Source organism: Columba livia, chromosome 7, assembly GCF_036013475.1.
Source record: "Columba livia isolate bColLiv1 breed racing homer chromosome 7, bColLiv1.pat.W.v2, whole genome shotgun sequence".
In the NCBI taxonomy this organism is placed as follows: domain Eukaryota; kingdom Metazoa; phylum Chordata; class Aves; order Columbiformes; family Columbidae; genus Columba; species Columba livia.
The window spans coordinates 18441356-18466672 of NC_088608.1; the positions used below are offsets into that span (position 1 = coordinate 18441356).

Genomic DNA, 25317 nt, shown 5'->3' on the forward strand with positions numbered 1-25317 from the left:
GTTTGTTTTTTGTTTAGAAGTAAGTAGTTTGGGATATGAGATTTCATCTTTTTCAAGATTGAGGAATTTAATGCTCCTCAAACATAATTTTACAAGATTAGAAGGGTCAGCACGCTCCTTTCTGTTTAACTTTCTAGCAGCAAGTGCAGTATAAACCTTAGATCCTAACTTTAGTAGTCTACGTGGCACTTCTTATTCAGTGTAGTTCTACTCTGAAAATGTTGTGAGAACTCCAGGGTTGATAGCCACTCTTCTTTGGACTGTGAAAAAAGAAACTATTAAGCCATCCAAAAGATTATATGGTACCTTGAAGCAGCCATTAAGCACCATGCTGAGGTGATGGTAGAGGCTGTTCATCTCTTTTTTATTTTGTAACTGGGACTTGCACTTAGCTGATGGTGCCAGCTATTTTTTATGCATTGAACACACTAGCTGACAGCAAGCTGAAGCACAGGCATTGCTTGGTCTCTTAAGCATTCTGAATACTTTCAGACCTGTGAGTTGACAAGAATGCTTTCTAGTATTTGAGATCAGTGTGAGTATATGTGGCAATGGACCTACTATTTATAAAATTTATATCAGTGTTCTCCTGCTGGATTTTCAGACAATGAAGGAAACGGATTAGACAACAAGAACAATAAAGCTTACTTGACATGTTTCTTGCAGCTGCTTTAAAATCCAGCCAGTGTGTTTCACTTCAGAACAACACATAATGTAAAGTGGACTTGCCTGAAATCTGGCTCCTATTCTCATTTTAGTTACATTTATTCCTGGGTTGGTTTAGACAGTTAGATGAAACTGAAGAGTAGGGGAAAAAAAAAAAAAGCCCAATTGGGCAAAATGAGGGAACAACACTATAAAAGTGATCATAGCAGAAATGGATCCAACTTTCATAGAGACAAACAGGAGAGGCTGACTGACAGTTTCACATTTCTTCATTGCTTACTCCCATGCAACTGGAAGTGAAAAAAACCCACTCATGTAACTATTTTTGTTTGCTGGATCAAGAAAAAGAAGATGTGATTTTGTTGCACAAATTAAAGAATCACAGTTGCATATACCTAAAAAAGAGAAAACACACTATTTGGTTTCATGTTAGCACTTTCAACAGAGGCTGAATATAAGGTGCATTTATCCTTTTGCTGTTGTGTGACATCCTTGCAAGGCTTGGGTTCTGGTTTTGGGCAGTCTTGGCCATCTTGGCTAGATGGAAGACTTCAGTGTACTTAGTAATCCACTCTAAAGACCTTTACTATTTCCACTTTCGTAAAATAGATGTTGAAAAATTCACTGTCAGTGAAAAGACATTCCATTCTCTTCTGGACAGTGAAACTTTCCTTATAGTTTGGACTGTAAAAGAGGTGGCTTAGGGAATGAAACGTTTTCAAGAGTAAGGAGCAACACTGGGAAAAGTCAGAAGCAGTGCAGTGTTAAAAGTCTCTGAACCTTGGGACACGACATGATGAGAAAGCCAAACACCCTGGCATCTTACTGAAAAGAAAACTATAATGCTAAGTAGCAGAAGTCATACTAGTCGCAATGGCTTTTCTCTTAGAAAATGTTAGGGTTATTCAACCTTGATGAAATACCGTCTCACACTGGTTTTGCTGATCAAAGCAGGAATGTATTTATAACTGGTGTGTTTTACAAGCAGTATTAGGTGGTAAGATTAATTCTATTTATAATGAGGAAATTTCAAAATTAAATAAACTGTATTGTATTTTGCCTTTCAGTAAAGAACCCTGATCCAAAATTCAACTTTTCCTGTGTGTTCCTGTTTATCCCATTCACTCTTAAAACAGTGCTGCTGCAAGTTAGAAGACTCTCCATTCAAACACATTTTTTGACTCTGAGAATCTTACTTCAGCTGTTCACACAGATAGGGGTGGTGAACACCTTTTGCTCTTTTTGGTTCATGTGCTCACTTTCTGAGATCACAAGTTCAAGTTATAATAGAAGGGCTGCAATCAGATACCCCAAAAAAATGGAGTGAGATCAAAGTACCTGTCATAAATTCACACCGTTTTAGACAGGTTTATCTTTCTAAAGTGTTTGGTAGCTTTTAGTTTCTCAAAGATAACAGGAGTTAACTGAAATTTAAAGAAAAGATATTTAAGAGGAATGAAACTTTATTAATGCCTGCTATTCTGTTAAGCAGGAGAAAAGAAGTGCATGTACCAGAGGTGCTATCAAGTGACAATTAATTAAAAAAAAGATTCAGTAAGCCTTTCTCACATTAAATTGGGTTACACTGCCTGTGGTGCTACTTTATTTTTGACAGTTCTAACATCATTCTCCTCAAGAAAACCTGGTACTGGGTAACATTTCTGCCCTATGATGTATTCAAAAGACCTTGTTTTGCATAGTGTTTCTTGCTGAAGTTTCAGGGAGCCAAACTGGGCTGATGTGCTTTGCAGCACATTGGCTGTACGCTTCACTGGATAACTGGTTTGTGGAGGGGACTCTTGTTACAGGCTCTGCAGCACCACGTGCAGGAGCAGTGTTCGACACTTCTTGGAGAACATGGAATATGTAGGCAAAACACTAGGCAAGATATTGGAGGATCTAGGAATTATATGCTGATCTCTGCCACTGAGTTTCTCAGTGATCTTAGGTGAGCTGACATTTAACCTCTCTAAATTCTGTTAAGTAGAGAGAATAATGTTTACCTACTAAGCTGAAAGCATCTTGCAAAGGATAATGAGTTGAAAGCATTCCTAGAAACTGTTACGTAATAGCAATGAGTTATCATCAATCTTACTCCTCTAAATTGAGTTGATTATTTTTAAGATTAATTTACACAAATATTTGTCCTCTTCTTCTTTTAACTTTGAATTTATAGCTTAATGGGGACATTTTCCAGTTTATTTTTATTTCTTGCATGAAAACACTTTATTTTTGCTATCTATTATGCAAACTGCACAGTTTCAAGAGACTCTGAGAGACCAATATTGCTAGGTAACACATGTATATTCATAAGTTTTGTTCTAAGGCATTTTCAATCTAAATTTATTAATAAATTCAAATGCATACAGTAAAAGCCCAAGAACTAGAAACAAAATGAAGACACATTATAGCGTATTAATAAATCGTAACAGAAGTAATAAATGATAAGACATCTGTTATGAATACCACCATGAACTGTTAAAGAAATACTTCTGTCAAACCACTGCATGGATTTACAGTCTGTTTTTCTGGCTGTTGTAGCACTGCATGAGACCACATGTCGGGTAGGGTTACATGCTACACCATGGCGCCTCAAGCAACTGTAGAGCTGTGTAAAGCACATGAGCATGGAGAACAACCAGAAAGCATGCTTGATGCTTGCAAGAAGTGCTGGACTCATTCTGTGAGTTTACTGGGATTGCACGGAGCAGATTCTAGGAGTAACTTATTTGGAAAGCATTGGACCCTTTGCACTGATTTTTGTGGTGTATGTTTCCCAACAAACAGCGGATATGTGATTCATATACACTCACACAAACAATATGTAGCATATTCACAATCTAGGTGAGACCTTTTAGCATGGAAAAAAATGCTGCACATCTGGAAAATTTGAACAAAGAACAGTATTTCCTGTTGGAAAAATAAGAGATATACAGGGTGCGGAGAAATGCAACAGTTGTAAGGTAGATGGATAGTAAGCATATCTATGCACAAGGTGGAAGTTTGATGTATGCAAAGCTCAATAAATTAGCTTTCCAGAAAGATACTTTCCTATATCTTATGACAAAGTGCGTCACATATGAACTGTATATTTAAATGTTGTAGTAATATTCAGTACTAAATATTGATTTCTCACCACTGCTTTTGCCACAGATGAAATGAAGTTTGCACTAACAAGGTTAGCTCTTGCATAGCACCTTTCATGTTAAGAGAATTTCATAAACATTTAATAAAGCTAAAACTGTAAATATAATCTCAAATTACTTGGAGATTTTAAAATACACATTTATCTCACCCATAAAATTTCTTGCGTAAAACTATGGAAGATGCTACCAGCCCTCTCACTGAAATACAATGTTACGATGATTTATTTGTAGGAAATAGTATCTGACATGTAAAAATATTATTTTTGCCAATATCTTACTGGGCTCAGTTCAACACTAGGTGCGCAGCCCTGACAGATAAATGGATGATCACTCCTGAAACTTTAAGTCAGGGAAGCTGCAGCAAAACTAGCAACATGTCAGGTCCTTGTATGCTGAGAGACTCGAGTATTATGAGTAGAGACTGAAGAAACTTTAAAACTTCTCATTGTATGAAGCGTATTCAGCAGCCAAGATATGTACATGAAAACATAGACTTGATAATGGAATCAGGACAATTCTATTATAGACATTATTGTAGCTGGTAAAAAATAAGGAAGGAATTCAGCAGAATGTTTCAAAGTGGAATCAGAAAACCAAAACGTTTCATACTCAGTATCTGAGTGTAAAAGTGGAAGGGGACTACACTAATAAAATATAAAGCATGTTCTGTTTTTTCAAAGAACATAGGCAAGTGACATGAGCACAATCATATCCTTCTCATTTTTATAGGAGGTTTCCATAGATTATTAAGCTAAATTAATCTCGGTGACCTCTAATTAATTTCACAAAAAATTGAAAAGCTATTTGGAGTAAAGATTTTTCCAACTCTCTACAAGTTCATTGTTGGTGACTAGGAAATCAAGGAAGGTAGCATCTCCTAAGTTCAAGTAAAGGTAAATTACTATTCCTATTTGCTTTCTGATGCAGCTCTTGGTGCAGAGTGAACACTGCCAATATTATCCAAGCCCCCTATAATATCTTCCTTTTAACACATAGTTTTGAACTCATTTTCAGATATTTATTAACAAGTACAATGACAGCATTGAACAGGAAAAACTGGGAAAATAAAAATGAGAAATGTGAAACAGATACAAAAACTAAAGCCAAATTCCTGTAATAATTAACCCTTTTTATCATGATCATAGACCTTATATCTGAACGACAGCACAGTTCATAAAATGAAGTAGTATTACTTCAGCTTTAAAAGAGGGTATGATTTTGCATTGGAGATTTTATTAGATTTGTGGAAATCTAATCTCATGGTATAACATCTCCTGTCTCTTTTTTCTCCTGTGTATTACTTCTACCGAAGCTACCAATGAACAACTAGCAAGGACATCTCTTCCTTTTTGTTCTTTATTCACACCATTACCATGAGACCCCTACAGACTAAACCTCCTAAAGAGATCTCTGAACCTAAACCAACCTAAAAATAAAACAAGTGTTACTGAGCAAATGGAAGTTATATCAATATCTGCTCCCAGATTGTAGGCATTACCTACTTCACCAGAAGACTACAGCGGTCTTTCCTATATCAGACATCTTGATGATCACCTTCTTGATGCTGACAGGAACAACTAATAAGTATTGAAAGAAAGCTGAAATGCTTTTGATTTAGTGTGCCATCCAAACACATTATATACTCCTTTCACACATCAGCATTAAAAGGCTTTTTTACATGTAAAGTATATTTTTAAAAGTGTTTCAAAGGATAGTTATTAAAGACCACCTTCTTAACCAATAAATACTAATGGTGTCAATACTTGTCTTCCCACTTTACTCTTGTCTGTATTAAATACTGTAAAATTATATAGTATAATTCTTATATAATGCTGATAATTAACTTTCTCTATCAGACACTTTTAAGTATACCCATGAGGTCATATAACAGAGTGTTTTAATGGCCTCTGTATTTTTAAGTTAAGCTTTCTGTAAACAAAATCTGCTGCTGTGTGAAAATATTACGTGTCCTTACCTGTCCTATATGTTTCCAATTTGGGACTTTGGATACAAGAGGATATAAACCTTACTTATTTAAAGAATGGGCTCAATATTTCTTTGTTTGCAGGGTCAGGAATAGCACAGTAGAGTTGTTTTTGTTTTTGTTTTTGCTTTTGCTTTTGTTTCTGTTTTTGATTTGTTAACTGTGTCCACAAATTCACCAAGTGTAATTTTAAGGCAGGCATTGAAACAGCATTTTTGTTATTAATGGCTGAACCTGAAAAACTCAAATGTTATCTGAGTGTATTTGGATATTTTTTTTTTCTTTTTTTTTCCCAGAAGTCAATCTGCCACTTTTTGTGTGAGTTGAAGACAGAGTTTGTGGCATTCTCAACCTAACTGAAATGCAGAAACACTGGAAAGGTTTTTGGATATTCAGTAAATGAATATTCTGATGGAGCTGCAATTTGGTGGGCAATGTGATGGTGTGAAAGAAGAAAAAAAATGGGTAAGTTTTAAGCAGTATTTGGAACCTATTTCATCTGGCGTTAAGTGATTTTTCTGATAAATGTAAAAAAAATCAGTGAAATAGAACATTATTGCTGTTTGATGTTGTTAAAATTGGAGAAAAAGAGTAATTCTGAGACATAATCTCTTAACATATCCACAAGGAATAGACCTGACTTTGATTTACAAAGGTCTTTTGCACCTGTGAGAGTAACAATGCTGCTGTGACTGCTGAAGTTACCTTGGCTGAATTTTTCTTTGTCTGCCTTAGGTAGTTTAGTTACAATTCCATCTTTGAGGTTTTTGAAATGGATTCACTGGTACAGGTGAATATTTTGCTGCCTGCATGCCTGCTTTCTGGTGCTTTGATTCCTCTTTAATCTCTTGCACTGTAATGTGTACAATTTACATAGCTGAAGCTACAAGCTTTTTCAGATGGAAAGACTGTAATCTCAAGCCTGCCTCAAAATACCTGCTTCAAATTGCTTGTTCCCTCAATGAGAGGAGAAAAATACTGTTTTCCAGACTTTGCAGGGATAGCTTGTGAAAAACAACACTGACCAAGTAATATGCTGCCAACAGGGTTTTACGTGGCTCTTTACTGTCCCTGTTAGCTGAAGTTTTAACTTTAAAGTCATCTGTATCTTCCATGTTAATGGCACCATGATAGCAAGTTGCATTTGAGCTGGAAATGGAAGGTCTTTTAGAGGACACTTTTAAAAAATGATACAAATATATGAATTGGAGTGTGTAACTGTAAAATGAAGTACATATATAAGAATCGGCCTGAACAGCAGCAAACCTTCTACTTGATGACACTCCTGTGTATCAGAAGTCTGTATTTTAGTATTTTTAGAGTTAAAAATGATCTCTCTGTTTATCTCTCTCCCCTATTCTCCATAGTTGCTTTTTAGGGCTGTCGTTAAAATACATTTCATTATACTCATGAGCATGATGGGAGTAATAATGATATTGTACATCATGTAATCTAAAACATACAATGAAACAAAGAACAAATTTAGTATCTGATCCCATGGCTGGACCTTACACCCATATAGTATATGTATCGATCAGTGACATGGCTCATCTGTATACAGTGATTGGGTTGATGCCTTGAAATTATAGCAGCTGGACTGAACAATTACTGAGCTCTCACTAGTGCTTGCACTATCTAAAGGTAATGATATCCATGAACACTGAAACCTCCAGAAATGTAGTGATACATTAAAGAACTCAACCAATACTGCAATACAAAGCAAAGAGGCAGGCCTTATTATCAAGTAATTCGACCTTCCATATGAAGAGATTTACAAAACTGTTCTTGGTCTTTAAGATTTACAAAGGTTCCCCAAGAAATGTCATCCAATTAGTCTCCATTTGATAGGGCAGCATCCTTCCTTGGTGGTGATGTAAACTTTCAAATCTGACTTGGATTTGAGAGCACTGGGACTTCCTGGGAGTGCTGACCACCTTACAGCACTGAGGCCATGAAGTGCCACATTTTTATGAGACTATAAAATAATCAGGTAAATCTATTCAGCTAAGGATATTTAAATACACAGTAACCCAATCTTCAAATTGTTGAGGAAAATTATGTATGCCATGAGATTAAAGCAGTAGAACAGCCTTCGTCGTTCAGTAAAATTGTGCAGGTTTTATGGAAATAATATTCTGTGGATGTTACTTTCAAACAAAATTGCCTCACCAAACTTCAGTACATGTATTAATTTAAAACTCACTATCACTAACCTATCATTTATTTTCTTGTGAAGACAGATGTTAAAAGAGAGGAAGTATTTTAATGGTTCATTTCCCAGCCATTATTTTCCGTGAAAAAATTAAGAAATGGCTTATAGATCTTAAACCTCAAGAGCCTCTTCCTGCCAGTCAGTATGTAATTAGTTTCATAGTAGTGGGTAATGCATCATCAGAGTAACACTTAGAAGCACACATATTTATTGAGTGTGCTTTATTGAACTTTAAATCTTAAATTAGTGATATGCAGATTATCAAAGAAGGAGATATTAACGGCTGACTATTTTTAGCAAATGATAATGCCAGAATATGTATTAAAAGTTGTGTAACTCTCTTCTTTAAAAATTCACAAACAGGTATTATTCCAGAAGACAGAAAATGCTATCCTTCAAGATGCTAAAGAGTTTATGATTTATTCATCGCTCTTCTGGCAACACTAAACTGCTAACAAGCATTTATATGTCTGATAACAATACATCAAGGGTTGCATTTGTAATGAGGGCTTAAATCATTGCTGTTGTTTCCAGTCACCTACAAGACATTTTCTGTCATTTGTTCATGGCATGACAACAAAGTATATTTTGTGCTTATTGATGTTATCTTGTCTTCCTCACAATATTTATGAAAAAAGTATCTTTCATTATTATCCATTTGGACTATTTTGTTAGCTGCCTAGCACCTTGATGAAGCTAAAGAAGGGCATAAAGCTGTAAGAGAATATCTGAAGTGCATGGAGTGAAAATGAAGCAACAATGGCCATAGTTTCATTCAATGATTACAGTATGTACTGATGTATCTGTCAGAAGCGAAGCAGAAAGTGAGAAAAGACACTGATGCATTTTTATATTTAACTGTTACTTTCATTATAAATATTTTTTCCATAATCAGCAAAATAAGCAAACTTTGGTTTCTAGAAAATTTGCATTTTGTAAATAGACCCCTGTTTAAAAAGGTGTGAACTGCAATTTAAACTGCTCTGGTAGCTGAGGAAAAGCTTAATTTAGAAAGGTCCTTCTCCCCTGTGGCTCTCCAGTGTTAATGCCTAATGACCATATGCCATCCTGATTCACTTAAAGGAAACATTAAGTCTTAGCATTTTGCTCAGGTCCTTCTCTTCACACCACTTGTAGGAAAGTTTAGTGCATTGCCCAGCCTTCTACCCAAATTGGTCAGTAACACTCCAACCAAAAAATCATTTGGCAAGGGGAGATGGAACAGATTGCATACACGTGTACACACAATGTGATGATACAAATCACATTTCACTATTCAATTCATACTGGTTAGGCAGAGAAAAAGGGTGGAATTGTGACCGTGGAAAACTGAGAAGAAAAACTTGCCTTTTCCCAGTCAGGAGCTGGATCTTACATTAGACATTTTTCCTTTTTTTTCCGACGTAAAAATATATTTTGTTTCTGGGAAATTGTGGCAAGACATGGTAGGACCTTCACGGTGATTCTTCACTATCTACTCTGGTACTCTAACAGAAATGTTGTGATAACACAGCATCACTGAGCCAAAAATAACTTCTTGAGAAGCTCTAGCTCACCTGTGTTCAGGAGAGAATAGGTACAGTTATTTATGGTTTTAACCAGGAAGATATGGGAATCTTTTTGATACTATGGCTGATGGCATGTATGATTGCAGGCATCAAAAGCTCAATCCAGCGGAAATAATGCCTAGGATAGAAACCTGACTATAAGTTTTAACGTTCTTAGTGTTAGTGTTTTCTAGATATATTGACTAATTTATCACACTGCGTAAACTGCAGAATAGGTCATTTACCATTGCAGCTTCCTTAACTTACTTTATATTGTAGGTGTAAAGAAGAGAGAAAATAGAGAGCATAATATATCTGGAAATTACGATCCTATAAAATCTTGCTTTTCAAGCTTTGTTTGAAAACCTGGAAAGAAGCTGCGGTCTGCATGCTATCCTAACAAAATAAATCAAAATAAATTACTTGGCCTCTAACAAGTTCTACAGGATGACCATGAGCTGCAGACACTGATTTCTTGCTCTCTTCCAAACCCAGCGGCTAACATCATTAGGGACTAAACTGCAGCAAAAGATGTTACTCTCCTTCAGTTATAGTATTCTGATGTTAACCCACCTACAAACCTAGTGAACCTCTGAACAGAACAGATAGGTACAGATGTAAGATCACACCATACAGCAGGTTTTTTGTTTCAAAAGAGAGTAGGTTTCTTCATAATTAATAGAATTAATTTAGAAAGTGGAACATTTTCAAAGAAGATGGATACTTAGATTAGAAAAAAAAAAAGCAAAGCTGTGAAATGAAGAACTTTTCTTCCCATTTAATAAATGTTTCTCATTTATTAGTAGTAGTATTCTGTACATGCTGTCTGGAGCTGAACATAGCCTCTCATGCCAGCTTCCAAGATACTAAATGAAAAGTAGTTACTGCATTTTTCATATTTAAAAAGTGATGGCTGAATGTAAAATTGACAATTTTTGAATAAAAATCTTATGCTTGAAAATACACCTAAAGTACCTTAAAGACAATTCTACCATGTACTACAAAGAAAGATTTGTTCAACTGTGGAAGAAAAACAGACTTATCTAAGATAAATCTAATACAAGGCCACCCTGATATCAAGAAGAAAACCCTCTCTGAGTTCATGTACTATGAATATCAATTAAATATTCATGCAATTTAGGTACTTTTTTTCAGATAGATTCTAATTTTATAATGTGTTTCTACACTCTAGATGGCCTGAACTAGCCACTTCTAGAAAATATTTTCTAGACATTTTTGTTGTGCTATGCTCATTAAAAGTGCTGTGTTAAAAGGGAAACTCGTTACTTGCAAGAAATTAATATTAAATTGTTAGCTTCACATACCTGTGGTTTTTGTCTGATGAAACTGATTCTCAATGGGGGTGAATATGTAATTTCAGGTAAATGCTAAGTATTAGCTGCCCAGGCATTTTGTGGCTGGATCCAACATCAATACTGCAGTGCGTATATGTGAGGTATCTGGCACTAGAACAGAGCTCAGAATCCAGAGCGTTTGAGGGTAAGGGCACTCAGATGGGGAGAAAGGAAGTCCTGAGCCTGAGTCCCTGGTGCCCAGGGCTATTTCTGTGGATTTTTTAACAGATGGTCATTTATGTAAGATAAGTAATGGGCAAAATACTCTGGGACTGCAACCCAGGACTGCCTCTTTCTAAGTTAGTAGCCTAAACGTTAGCTGCACCAGCAGTGCTTTTTGTAAAATGTCAGCTCTTGCTGGCCCATGAGATCCACAGCTTTCTGCCCTCCTCCCTCCCTCTTTCCACACACCAGCTGCTATTGCTGTCTGTCGCTGGGTGTTTTCTCCAGGAAAGTACATGCTTATGCTGACCTAAACATAGAAACTGTTTCTTGAGTTAACATGGTAACCACCTGACCCTGATAATACTTGGAAGTTATGCTGTTTTGAGTAGGATGTTGACTAGAAGGCCTCTAGATGTCTCTTCCACACTACCTTTTTGTATGGTTCTGAGGTTACATAAAAGAGAAGACTCTGACTCCTTCAGTGGCTGCCTTAAGGCAGCTCTAACTGCATGTGTGAAAGGTATTATTTCAGGCTGTGCATGTCAAGTGGATGGGAGGACTCTGCCAGTTCTCTGGATTTCAGTGGGGCTTGACAGGGGCTAAGCAGGGCCTTGACTTCTTGCAGTTTATGGTGGGACAGTTCTGGTGGGTGTCAAAACTGTTGGTTTTAACTGAGTAACCTACCAAGTTTTGAAACTTCCAAGGTCAATCCGCTATGAAGTGGGAGTTTGGGGGGTTAGAGCTCTAGTCTAGAGAAATGAGGTTTGCCTCAGTGCTGCCTACCCCTTGGTTTTGATCAGCTTCAGTTTTACTTGCTTGCTAGGGCATTAGTTCTTACACCTTTGACAAATTCATCAAACTAACTCTTTTCAGAACAAAATACAATGCAGCCTGAAAGCCTGTCTATTTTCCCGTATATATTAGCATCAAAACAAGAATGTTGCTTTGGAAAAAGATCTAGTATAAAAAAATTTAATACGCTCCATTCCATGTTAGCATCAAAGAACAGATGACTGAGTATTTGGTTCAAGGCTGTAAAAACAAAAAGATCATACAAAACATTGATTAGTCAGAACTGCAACTCATAGAAGAAACTGGATAGTTTTTCCAAACTCAGCAAAATCAGGCAATCTCTTTCTCAGAAAAGTAGATCTTGGGGGAAGGACATGGACTAATTATGGATGCATCCAGGTTATGTGCTTCAAAGCAGATGGGCTTTCCGACTGCTCCGTTTCTACCATATGTTTTAAAATGTTCTCAAAACACTGCAACAGTTCAGATGTCTTAGTCCATTCAGCTGTCACAAAGAGAAGAGGCTCTACCGGAGGGAAGGAATATTTTAGCTTTCACAGTGGCTGTGAAGCAATAAGTATATTGGCCAGTTCATTATGTGATGTAACAACAAGCAATTCCAAAGAAAATGCTTTGTCTTCTTCTGAAATTGATGAAAACAGTGGGCTTTTTTTCCTGCTTCCACACACTTTGTATGACTATTTCCTCTGCTGCAAAAGAGCCCACTCTCCAGTTTTGGCAATATCTTTGCACAGGTATAAATAACGACCCCAAGATTCAGGTATTTTTATTGGTTTTGCAATCACCATGATCTCTACTTCTTTTCACACACAGGTGCATCACACCTTCTAAATGATAATGAAATTACACACATTTATACTATTTCTATAATTACGTCAATAGCATTTATGAGGCCTAATTATATAATGAAAATAAAAGATTATATTTTCTTGCATGATGGTGCTAAGTATGATTGTAAACAAAGATAACAATTCCTGTATAAGCTATGTCATTTGGTCATTGAGAACGGAAATAGCAAATAATAGAAAAAAGAAGAATCTCACTTCATCAGAAACCAATCATTTCAACTTTCCATACCATAACTTGGGAATTTTGGCTCTGCTTACCCCATAATTTCATTTTCAATTGCCTTGCTGTGTAATTGGAAGACCTATCAAAATTGTTTCCCCTTAATTCAGAATTTTCTGCTTTATGTTAGCATTCATTCCAAAATGAACAGCATTCAAATGTTGTGTGTATGTGAGTTATTGCATGATGTTGTAAACAGTGCAGTGCGTCAGCTGAATCAAACTGCTGAAAATGCATAGCTCAATAATTTAGTTTATTTTTAGGTCTTATATTGCCCCTCTCTGTCCTGGATGCTGCTAGTCTTCTCTTAGCCTGAAGGTCAGTTTGAAGTCCGTATCGTATAATGGTTCTTTTTATATCAACATCTGAGGCTGCCCTTGGGGGATATTGTTACTTATTTCCTAATCTTTTGGGGCTGACAGAATAGAGTCTGGCCAAATTACGAAAACATGTAGTGAAACTACAAGGTCTCTCACTTCATACGTGACACCCCCTTCAGTGAGAACTCCACTGTCAGAAGAGCTGCGGGTGTTCAGTATGTCTGCAAATCGGATTACAGTCTTCCAATCAACTGTGTAGCCTGTCAAGGCACATATTTGTCATTTGATCAGCCATGTAACTGGTTTGGGTATATATATTTCCTACAGGATTATTTACAAAAAGCTTAGAGATCATGGAGTTTTACCTTCCTGTAAATCAGTTATTGAGACAAATAACAAACAAGAGGTATATATTGGGTCTTTCAACCACATGCTATGTCTCAACAGGCTGTTAAATTTCAAGGGGACCAATAATCTCTGAATATTACTCATCAGTGGCCACAAAACAGTTTTTCTTAGACAACATGATAAAGAAAGGTTTTGTTGCTAGTGTTGATCTATGGGTATTCAGGAATTTTCACTTTTCTTTGAAAATAAGCACAGGTACTGACTATTCTCGTCTTCATGCTGCTCTGAGTCTGTTCACAACAGAGTTCACAGCTTGGGAGCTATACGTGGGAACTGGATATGTAAGAAGGTTTAAATGAAATCTGTATTTAAACAAAAAATAAAATCACTTCTTGTTGCATCTCTACATGCTGTAATTTTAAGGCCAGAAGTCTACTTTACAAATTTGTCAAAAATGTTCAGGGACGGTTGTTAAATTTTTGCCCCATTGCTTTCTTTAATAAAAGTCTACTTCTTATGCCTCTGGGATGACTTGTCTTTTTCTAACGATCAGTGGCAGGACCCCAACTGAAACTGTCAGTGCAAAAGAGTGCAGAAATTGGACTGTCCCTCTGAACAGACTGTAAAAAAAAAGAGTAAAGAAAAAAACTTGAGACTTTTATAGAAGAGAGTCTAGCTTAGCACATCTGGAAATTATAATGTGGAACATTAAAAAAAGAACCTTTAGGAAAGTGGAATGTAAATGTAAATTCAAATTTAGTGACAAATATCTACATCGGGATATGACAATGTCACCATTTCAATAAGAGATACCTGGCAGTTACTATTGGACTATTCCTCTCAGTAAAACTCAATGTTATGTAGAAACAGGCATCCAGAAGAAGTTACGCTGATCCGCATTACACAAGGAGTTTTGTCAGCGAAGACCCAGGTAAAAGGCCGAAAGATTGTGACTTATTCAGGACTATCACATGTACAGCACTTCACTACAAGCTGTATCTTAAAACAATATTCATGATAAGTAGTAGACAATATTTTAAGGGTCTTTGCAGTAGAATTTATAATCTAACTCTTTTTGGAGAGATTAATTTATTTGTATTACTTAAAAGGCAAGATGCTGAAGATTTTATTTATTTGTTTGTTTTTTTTTTATTAAGTTTCGTAGCAAAATCTTGTTTTCTCCACCTGCATTTTGAAGTTCATATTTTTCCCTCAAAGTATCAACCACTGTCCCACAAGATTTTATGTTCCTTCTGAAATTATTTTCTAAAATGTATTCTCCTGTTAGATTCTACTTTATTCCGCTAGAATCTTATTGCTAAAGCATCTCGTCTTGAAATGATTTCTGAATGTGTATTACTTCCTCTAAACACAATAGCCATTACTTTTTTGTTCTTCTTCCACCTTGTAAAGGCAGACTTGCCATCCCCTCCTTTTTCGCTGTCTTCACTACCCGAATTACTTATCCAGCTTGTGGATACGGTAGGAGTCATACAACTGTTATTTCTGGGAAGAAGAACTCGTTCTTGTATCCTATGATGCCGATACTCAGTTTGATATTATTAATGCATGAGAGAGGATCCAGAATGCAGTAATTCGACTGCGAGGCTCACTGATACCTTACTGTGGCACATATCAGAGTCCATGTCTCTATATTCTGAGCTGCACAGTGAGAGGAGCCACAGTAGTGAAAAAGTCAGGTCATAGCAGCATCAAACTTCTCAGCAAAATTGAGGAAAAGAAAGGGAGACACAATGAAGACTACAAAGAGAGAAATGGATACATGTTTGAGTGGTGCAATATGTGACTGGAACTGGCCTTCCATGTCAACAAGTCCCGCAATCCCAGAAAAGCACATCATGTTATCTATCTCTCTAACGTACTTCTCAGGCTCTGTTAAAGATATTTGGAATTCCTGCCCTAACTTATTAGAACACTATTTGAGAATGTCACTACTCTGATTACGGGTGATCTTTTAACTTACCATGGCAATTTTATACTCATTTGCTCATTTACTGATATTGTCCCATATATTAAATAGGTCATATTGCCCTCTGTACATTTTTGATGCTGTTTCCACAGATTCACGTATCCGACAACTGCGCCAGCATGAGGGTATCCTAATTATCTTATCTGACATTTCTGCCATACTGTATTCTCAACACTGTGCTCAAACCCCCAAAAACCACTTTTCCACTATTCTGCAGGTAGAAAATAGATCTATGGGCCTAGGACAAATTTCACAAAGAGATTTAGGTTTTAAAGACACAGGCAGATATGCAGTGGAAACTTAGAAGTGCAGACTCTTATAAAACATATTTAAATCACTGGGTATTAGAAGAATAAACACAACTAAAACTAGCCACTTTCATCTTCTAAATGTCTATTTCTAATCTAATTCAAGAATAACTAGCTAACTAGTTCTTTGATTATCAAATTCAGTAGACTTACATTTATTTACAGCTCCCAGGATTTTTTCTCTGTACCTAATCCTAGAGTTTAGGCTGGAGCACCAACTAAAAACATCAATAACTGACTACAGTGAGAGAGAAAGGAACAGTTGTGGGGAATTATTTTCAATTATGATGAACGGTATATTATCAGAGTTTGCTACACAAATTGTAGCCTGCACATTGGTTGAGATACTTCTAGAAGAGGACATAAACCAATGTCAAATTAAATTGGCAGTCTTTTGTGAATGGTAAAGTTTTTATACAGCATTTCAAATTTATTTCTGAATTCAGTTAGTGTCAATATTCCTGGAAGGTTCAGCCAATCCAAGCCATTTCTATTGGACTTTTTCATAATATCTAAGTTGTTTGGAGAATACACATAGATTTTTAAAATTTTTTACCCCCATAACAGTGTCATTAGTATGGAGAAACTTGGCACTCTCAACCTAATTAGCCAGTCAGAATTTTGAAAAAAAAAAAAAAAGAAAAAAAATCAAGTTTGACTGATGCTTACATAACATAATTAGTCGTCTTAATGTAACCTGACTTTTGGTCATATTATCTGTGAAAATATTTCTATGTATAACTACTATGACTAATTTAAAACATATCAAAATGGATCCAGAAGAGATTAAATCTTTCACAACTGATGAAGGAAGAAAGTACAATGGTTGCAGATTCAAGTTAGCTATCAAAGACAAAATATATGAAAGACAAAAATCCAATTACTTCTTAGGCACTAACTGATCTCAAGATAGAACTCATAGAACTTTTATCTCTGTTTCTCTAGGAGGGTGTACAATACATTCCTTTTTTATATCCATCAAGAGGAATAGGAGCACGGAAAATATCCGGCATAGTGTCAAGGTAGAGAAGACACAGCCTGATCTGTGGAAGACAGGTCAGCAGTAAGTCAAAAACTACTCTTGAGAGGATCTTCCTTATGGAATCTCTATCTGTGTTCTAATACAAAGCACCTCTGACCTCTTTCATTCTCTCAGTGGATGGGCAGTTAAGGGCTGAACCTTTGCTTACTAAGACTATAAAAGTTATTTGGCATACTCTCATAATACATTTTTTTTTTCAGTATGTTATACATTGATAGCTTGTCCTCACCAATCTCCATATGACATTACAATAAAAATGTAAAATTGATACTGAATTTAGCTGAAAACTTCTGTTGCCTTTGGAGGACAATGTATTTGTCTTAGAGTGAAAAAATATGCTATCTTGAATTGTTTTCAGCTGTTTCAATCATATGTCTCATTCCCAAGTACGAAAGAATATATCATACATTCACTCCAAAGGTATCTGCTTTTCATTTTGACAGTGTTTTTGATGTACACATGTGGAAAAGCTAACCACAGTAAAGAAAATTATGAAAAACTGGAAGCACTGGAACAAAAATTACAAGATGTAACTAGACCTATATCAGTGGCACAATCACCTACCATTTGTTATGTTGTACCTTGAACTAATCAGTAATTCATAAAGCTGAGAAAAAGAAAAAAGAATGAAACTAACATTTCTGACTGACAGGAATCACTGAAATTAGATGAGTTATTTGGGGCACTTGGTGCATACTTCAGTTTTTTTTTTTTCCCATGGAAAAAAGGAGACCTGAAAAGTTTTTTTGTTATCAGCATCATCTAATGTTGTGAACTACCTCATGTTCAAGTGAATTAGAGGTAAAATAAGTAACGGCTCAAGCCTTTGAAATTGTTTTGGATCCAAATCATTCATGAGAAGAGTAACAATCTATTGAATACACTAATAATTAGTTCCACAAAACTGAAAAGAAACTAAAATAATGGGTATTTCCTTACCTGGGTAACCTTCTCTGTTACATTGTGCGTTCGGTCTTTCACCTTAGGTGCAATAATTGCTTTGTCTGAAGAAGGAGGAGATGAAGATTTTTTTTCACTTTTGATATCCGAAAAGTTCAGTGTAAGTTGAGGAATTTTGTTGATTGTACTGTATTTGTTGAGATTTGAATCCGATGTAGATCCCAGAAGACTTGACTTGATATGGTTAAAAGGCCCTGAAAAATCAAAACACATATTTAGTACTTGACAAATGCAGAGAAATAAGTTATCATTAATGTTTAAGTGGGATATATTTAAAATGTAGTTAAAAACTGTTTTTCAGTATACCAGTTGTTAGTATTAAAATTATCTACCTTTAAAATATAACTTTATTGCTAATGAGAATTAAATATAGTATTTGATCTAAATATGAAATTTCCTTTACCTAGAGCCCCCAGTATTTTTTATAGAGTCAATGGATTGCAAAGTACATAATACATCCATCCTTACTTGTTTTCATGATATTGGGTATGCTGGTATGCTCCATCGTAATTCTGGCTGAATATAAAGACTATATTCTCATTTGTTTATAAAAGAAGAAATAGGGCACACAGTGCCCCAATGTGTCTGGACTGAGCAAAGGCTTTCTTACCACATTCCTACTGTTGCTCATGCTCACATGACAGTTAGATCTAAAATGCCTTTTGGTAAAGTGGGAAATTGAGTAGACCCCTGCTCTGCCCCATCAAGTAACACCATACTTGACCAACAGAAATATTAACCTAAAATTGTCCTAAAAACCTTCTGAAGTATCACAAACTCACAAAATTCATTTCTTCAATTGTCATTACTAAAAAAAAATTGAAAGCCATATGCACAATATTAATGGAGGATTTAATATACACTTAAACATGTTATACAGCTTTAGTACATCGTGATTGATAAAAAATATGGAGTTTGAATACTTCATGAGGTACATGTCCATTATAGTTACTCTTTTCAATATTGGACAGATTTCTTTATACAATAACAAAGCAATATAACTGATCAGTATACTTATTTTGCACTGTCATCATAAAGTTGGTCCAGACACCAAAAATATTCATAGTAAGGAAAATTTGCTTGTGAGATTATTACTGGAAAAAAAGAACTATAAAGATGTTTAGACAGCAAGCGCTAGATCCAGTTATTCATTTAAGAAAAAAAACACATCTTGCAGTCAGTAACAATGTATCTGAAGTGTGGAATTGAAGGTCATTTTTCGGATCCAGGTGAGAACCTTACTGAATCCTAATTCTATTACGGGCAACAATGTGATGCTTTTTTTTTTTCCTCTTCCTGAGAGGGAAACAAGAAGGGATGTGATGATTCAGGAACAGCCACTGGGACAGAATTAGGCCTATGGGGTAAATTGCAGAGTCAACAGCAGAACAGCTGCATTGTATTTGCAATGTGTGAAGGAGTGAAAGTCAAAAGCAACCAGCAGCCTGAAAATATTTGTGGGGAAATGCTTCAGGCAGTCCTCAATTTTTTCTTAATTTTTAAAAAATTCTTTAAGGAAAGGCAGATCTTCCCTCACACCTGAATTAGAATGCTTGGTGAAGATCCAAACTTTTAATTTGCTTTCTTAGCTTAAAAGGATTTATATACATGCTTTCTACCTCCTAAATTCTTGCTAATTATACGTTAATCTGGGCCAGAGACAGAAATCCTCTACTATTCCATTTTAAATTGTGCCACTGTACAAAAAGGAATTCAAGATGACAAGGGAGGTCATGGTGCTCCAGACTAACAGTTCAGGTGCTCCCCTGAGAGAGATCAGTCTGGTGGTTCTGCTTGCAAGACTTTCTGCATTTTGTTCAATGACCATTTAATATAAGAGAAACAAAAACTTGTGGGTGAGTGCTCTAACCACTAAACTACAAAACTACAAATTCACTCTTTTTTTTTTTTTTTTTTTTTTGTCCTTGAAACAACGTACCTAGTATAGTCTTTGTGGAACAGCTTTACTGGAAAAAGGAAGAAGCCACTGCTTTTCTCCCACAAGGACTGTTAAAAAGCCGGGTACTAAGGACACTACCAAGGAACTGAAATATAGTGCTTGAAACACCATTTGGCCCAGGTAGGACTTGAATCTATCTTTCACATGATCTACATGAGTCTATTAAAAAGTGGTCTTCAAAATACATCAGGGCTCGCAATCTCCTCAGAAATCAGCAGTGTCTAATCTGGCTGGTGTGTGCTACCTATGTAGGGTCAGAATGCCATTTTTCAGCTCTTCTTCTCAACATAGTTGTAACAATTAACAGTTTTTGAATATTGAGGAGGCTTAGACATGAGTGGGGTATCAAGTTAGGGCCATTTGTCAGATGAACAAGACTCTTGATACCAAAGGAACTCAAAGGTAAAAGGAAACCTAAGGAAAATCCATTATTAGAAAGTAGATAAGGGTGTGGAGTTTTTAAATTTTATTTTATTTTATTTTATTTTTAAATGGTAATCTTATAGGTGCTTAAATTACATTGAAGTTTTGCTTTCTGGGATTTAAATCTTTTATTGCTTTTATCCCAAAAGGAATTACACTCTCCTTTGCTATCTAAGACTCACACCCTCATGTGTAACATTAGACTTAAGTTAATTGCAAGTGGGGATAAAACCTTGCTTTTTAAATCCACCTTCTCTTGCTTTAGAAAGTGGTGAAAGGTAGGTATGTACCTTACTGATAATGGTATTTAATCAAAAAACATTACTAGCTTAAGTATAGCCCAGGCTAGCAGCAACTGAGCTGATACTTGACAGGTAGTGGACATTTGCTGTACTCTCATAGCAGGAAGAAGAAAAAGAGGGCCACAGCAAATCACAATCACAATTGACACTAATTGGCACCCTGATTGACAGTTTCAGCAGAGTGGCCAAGAATTGAATAAGCAAGGAGAATGACGTGCTTCTGCCTACCCTACAAATGAGATTCTTTAAGGTTAAGTTTGAGGTCCCCATTTTTATGGTAGGAATCCATTGTCCCTGCTTACACAATGCACTGAGAAATTATTACACTCTCCTGAGCTATCAATCCATCCTCTTTCACCAGCAGTAAATACATTTATAAAAGTTGTTTTACAGTACAGAGACTTTTTTTTTTCTCCAAGATTTTGCCAACATACAAATAAAGCAAATGCAATGATTTAGTAGTCCACTAATTGCTTTACAGAATGTAGCTCATGCACTGCATGCAGTTTAGAGAGCAGACTTTACCAGGTACACACACTTTTTGCATCATGCATGAAGTCACAAACCATTTTTAAGACATAGCTACAAATATTGCAATTAAACTGAACACTTTAGTAATTGTTTTGTAGAAATGCAGGAAGTCACTTAAGAATTATGTTCAAAATGCTTCTAAAAGATGTAACTCAGTGCTGGTGAATAGAAACAGTTTTGTAACTGCACTAGATATTTTTTAAACATGAAATTGGCAATGAAGTTCATGCATGCACATTTTAATACTACAGGAAGTTTAAAACCATACCCCCTGCCATCCAGGAACGTGAAACTAGTTTTAAGGAGACAAAAGAGGAATAAGTGAAGGTACTTCCACAAGGCTCCTGATTACCAAATATTTTATTTTTGAGATAGTTAACTAAAAACTAAGCACCTTATAACAATAGATTGTTTGTTACTGACCCCGCCTGATTATACATCCCTTCACAGGCAAAACTTCTGTTAGCTTCAGTGGAAGTTTTACCTGCTTAAGGACAACAGTACTGAGTTCAATAACTATGATATGTTCTATCTCCCTCCTTTTCTTCTTTGAAGTAAAAGATAGTTAAGTCAAATGACTGTTTAAACGTGCTTTCACTTTTTCCAGGGATGGGTAGTTAGTGCTTTGAGACAATAGTTAAGGGAGTAACTACATGTTTAACAAATATAATTTAAGTAATGCACCTGGACCAGAGAGGTCAGCATGAGAATGTTGCATTTGAACATTTCATACAGCAGGCAAAGTGACATGCCAAAAAGTGTGGCTGTTTGAAACACTGGAAGGTACAGTCTAGATGCATACTTTACCTGTGACATTGCGACCATTGTCTGGTTTTCAGCATAATAAAAGTGAAGAAAAAGAGAGAAAAAAGACAACTAAAATCTACATCAGGAAAAGCAGAAAATATTGCTTCAAAATATGGATGTGGTTTAAAGTGAAACATTTTTGCACTTCCTTGACTATATTATGTAGACTTTTAATCAAGACGAAGTCACTTTGACAATTGAGAGAGAATCTGTAGAACAGTTTGGAGTAGATCAGCAGGTAGTAGAACTTGGCTTAACAGTAACATGACAAAATTATTTCTCCACAAGTCCAGCCGGGGTTGGACATCAAAACTACTAACCCACAAAGTGGTAATTAGTCACATGTGATTAAGTGAGGCTGAGACACCCGCAGCTGCTGGGGCTGGCCAGCTGGCTGTATGGGGCGTGGGGCTGTGCGACTGCCCTGCACAGACGCCCTGTGCCCGCCCAGGGCTCACATGAGAAGTTTTTACCATGGCAGCAAGTGGAGCAACACCTTTCTGAGTAAACACTGGAGAAACACTGAGGAGAAAGACATACCTTAAACCTTTCTTCAGCTCTTAGGTGCCTTTCCACAAGGTAACAGTGGCAAAACTGTCTGTTCTCACAGGCCCACCTAGCCCTTGATCCTCTCACGAGATCAAACATCTTTAGTCAAACCTCTTTAGGGAGAATATTATTATTGTTATTATTATCTATTATTCTTTCAAAGAAGCCCACAGGTGGATTACTACACACCAACCCTATTCATGCACATATGACAGGCCCCTTTGTGTCGTGCCCCCCTGCCTGGCTGCAGCACCTCAGGGTGGGTGGGTGCAGGTCTGAGGGCAGGCAGGGAGCGAGGGGCCAAGCGCAGGCTGCACAGCCCCTGTGCGCTGCTGCCATCAGCTTACCCGCTTTCACTGGGGCATTGGGCTCAAGCCGATATTCACCTGCACTTGTCCCCTGCTGACATGCCACCTGTGAGGCCTGAGGTGGCTGTGCCCCCACCTGCCCCGTGGCAGCCCTGTCCCTACAGTGTGCCTGCTCAGCCCCATGTTGGAAAAAGGCCACGGCTTTCTCCTGTGAGGGGAATTGGAGGTGACGTTGAGCCTTGCCTGTGGCATCGTGGCACACCTGCTGCCTCTCTGTCTTTTCCTCAGCTTCCTGATGACTGGAGAGCATGGGACACTGAGCTCAGCCCTCTGTACCACAGGTGTGAGAGTGTTTAGTCCCTCTCACCCTGATGCCTCTTTGTGCCAGCAGCAGCCATGCAGACTTTGTAGGCTGGGTTAGGCTCAAAAGCCTGCTGTTTCTTCAAAAGACTGCAGGGATGTTACTGTTAAAGTCAGTTTTTGAAGACAATAAGATTCCTGAAAAGTTCCTGCGGACCTGTATCCACCTGCAGAATCCAGATTGTTGACATTTCAGGTGACAAAGGCTTGGCTGGAGTTTGGGTGGTGGAAGACACAGTTCCTGCCCTACTGCTTTTGCAGCCAGGCAAATTTAGAATTGAATTCAATTGAAGACACTCAATTTAAAATCCTAAATTGTCATTTTTATTGTAATACCTTTCAGCATATAATGGCCACAGCTATGATAATTTTAAAGTGATAGGCAACTAGGCTACATAAATTAATTTCACACATGAAATAATTTAAATTCTCAATTCCATTATCTTCCAAAAATAAATTTGACCGCAGGTGAATAACTGTAGTTACTATTGAGCTAAATGCTGTTACCTTCTGTCAGAATTCTGTTACACTGATTCAATAATATTATTTGAACTGGAAGATGTAGAAAATAAAAATCAGAATCCTGAACTGTGTTTTCAGACAGAGTAGTAGTCTTCAGGGGATTCAGGACAATTCAGAATTACTAGGATCAATAAACAAAATAAAAATTGAATGGGAAATATATTAAACATTATGCTCCCTTGGGTTATACATTTTGCAACATTGAAGGCCCCATAATTTAACCCGTTGGGACTACACAGGGTATTTCAAAAAGATGGATCCAATTTGAAATCACTATATCTTTGAAATTTGGTACAGCTTTTTGATACACCCTGTATTTTACTTCTATGTATTGTACTCTACATTTACTTAGAGCTTTACTTTCTCCAGTACAGTATCTACAGCTTCTGGTCATAATCTGAGAGTCCAGAGAAGATGATTTAGGCTGAATTCTGGTTGCCTAACTTGCATGGATAGTTTTATAGCAACAATACGGTTTTATGGCTCACTGTTCAGTGAGGCAAGCTGGACTTGCTGCCTAAATTTAAACATTGTTTCAACATAAGGTGACAAATTCTAATAGGCTTGGAAACAGATGGCATCAAGGATGGTTACTAATTCTAATGCAATTCTGAGACCCATCCTCTATTCTGTTGTACTTTTTTAGAATGTGTATGTTATGACCTAAACATAGGGCCAGATTCTTTTCTATTTTGTAGCTTATGCAGAGTGAAATCAGTGTGGCAGTGTTTTACCTGTTTATGCTGTAAATTATCACATCACATGAGAGGACATAGGAATTCAAATGGATTATTGACTCCACATAGTAATTTTTTTCCTTAGTATTTAACATTAGAAAAATATTATTCTGTGCAATGGAGCTAGAAATTTTTGCTCCTCCATGCAGCAAGTATTAAATCATGGTAATTTCTACATGAGCTTTGTATCATATTAACCGAAGAAATTAAATATTCAAACTTATTTTTACACATTGTCATCATATAACTATATGAAGAACGATCAGTTGGGAAGTGCTTTAATGAGAATAAGTTCTGTACATAGAAATTGACAATGTAGATGTCTTTAAATGTGTCTTATTTTAAAGTTTAGATAAAATATCATGGGAAACTGAAATCAAGATAAAGCTTATGCAGTGGTCCAAAAGATATGCCAAGGTTTGGCCTTGGAGATTTTTGCCTCCACATCCTGATCTTGAAATCTTGGCTTGAATGTGAACATGAAATATAGTAAAATAGCATCATTTAGGATGGGTTTAATTTCATTTTCAGGTTCATTTGAACTGAAAAAGAATCAGAGTCCAATAGAAACAGAAGTGAGAAACAGGTATTCATCCATCATATTAAGAGTAACCGGAAGGAATAGTTAGTTCTGCGATTCGAGGAGTTAATCTATGTGGCAAAGGAACATTCAGACTTATGTTTTAGGAGACGTACAGAAGCAAAGAGCCCTTGATGTGGACCTTCCAAAAGCCAGGAGATCTTAAAGGAATTTTACACTTGTGGTCAATGAATGGGAGAAAACCAGACACTCACTGAATATGAGAATTCATTTTCTTGCTAATTTATGAATCTATACACCATCTTCCATGACACATATTTTTGAATTCTTAAAATACTCCACATACATTCCGT

The 25317-nt window shown here is 36.5% G+C and overlaps 1 protein-coding gene across 4 annotated transcripts in view; it reads right to left on the reverse strand.

Annotated features, from left to right (window-relative positions):
- The window catches only part of KCNH7 (potassium voltage-gated channel subfamily H member 7), a 228201-nt gene that overhangs the window by 53460 nt on the left and 149424 nt on the right, over positions 1 to 25317 (reverse strand). For 2 of the 4 annotated variants that reach the window (XM_065068678.1, XM_021290922.2), the window contains exons 6-8: positions 21948 to 21968; positions 21409 to 21432; positions 17904 to 18118 (exon numbers count right to left, since the gene is read on the reverse strand). In XM_065068678.1, the coding sequence (XP_064924750.1) occupies positions 17904 to 18118; positions 21409 to 21432; positions 21948 to 21968 (260 nt within the window). The remainder of the gene's footprint in view (positions 1 to 17903; positions 18119 to 21408; positions 21433 to 21947; positions 21969 to 25317) is intronic. The other 2 variants (XM_065068679.1, XM_021290943.2) reach the window with 2 other exon arrangements.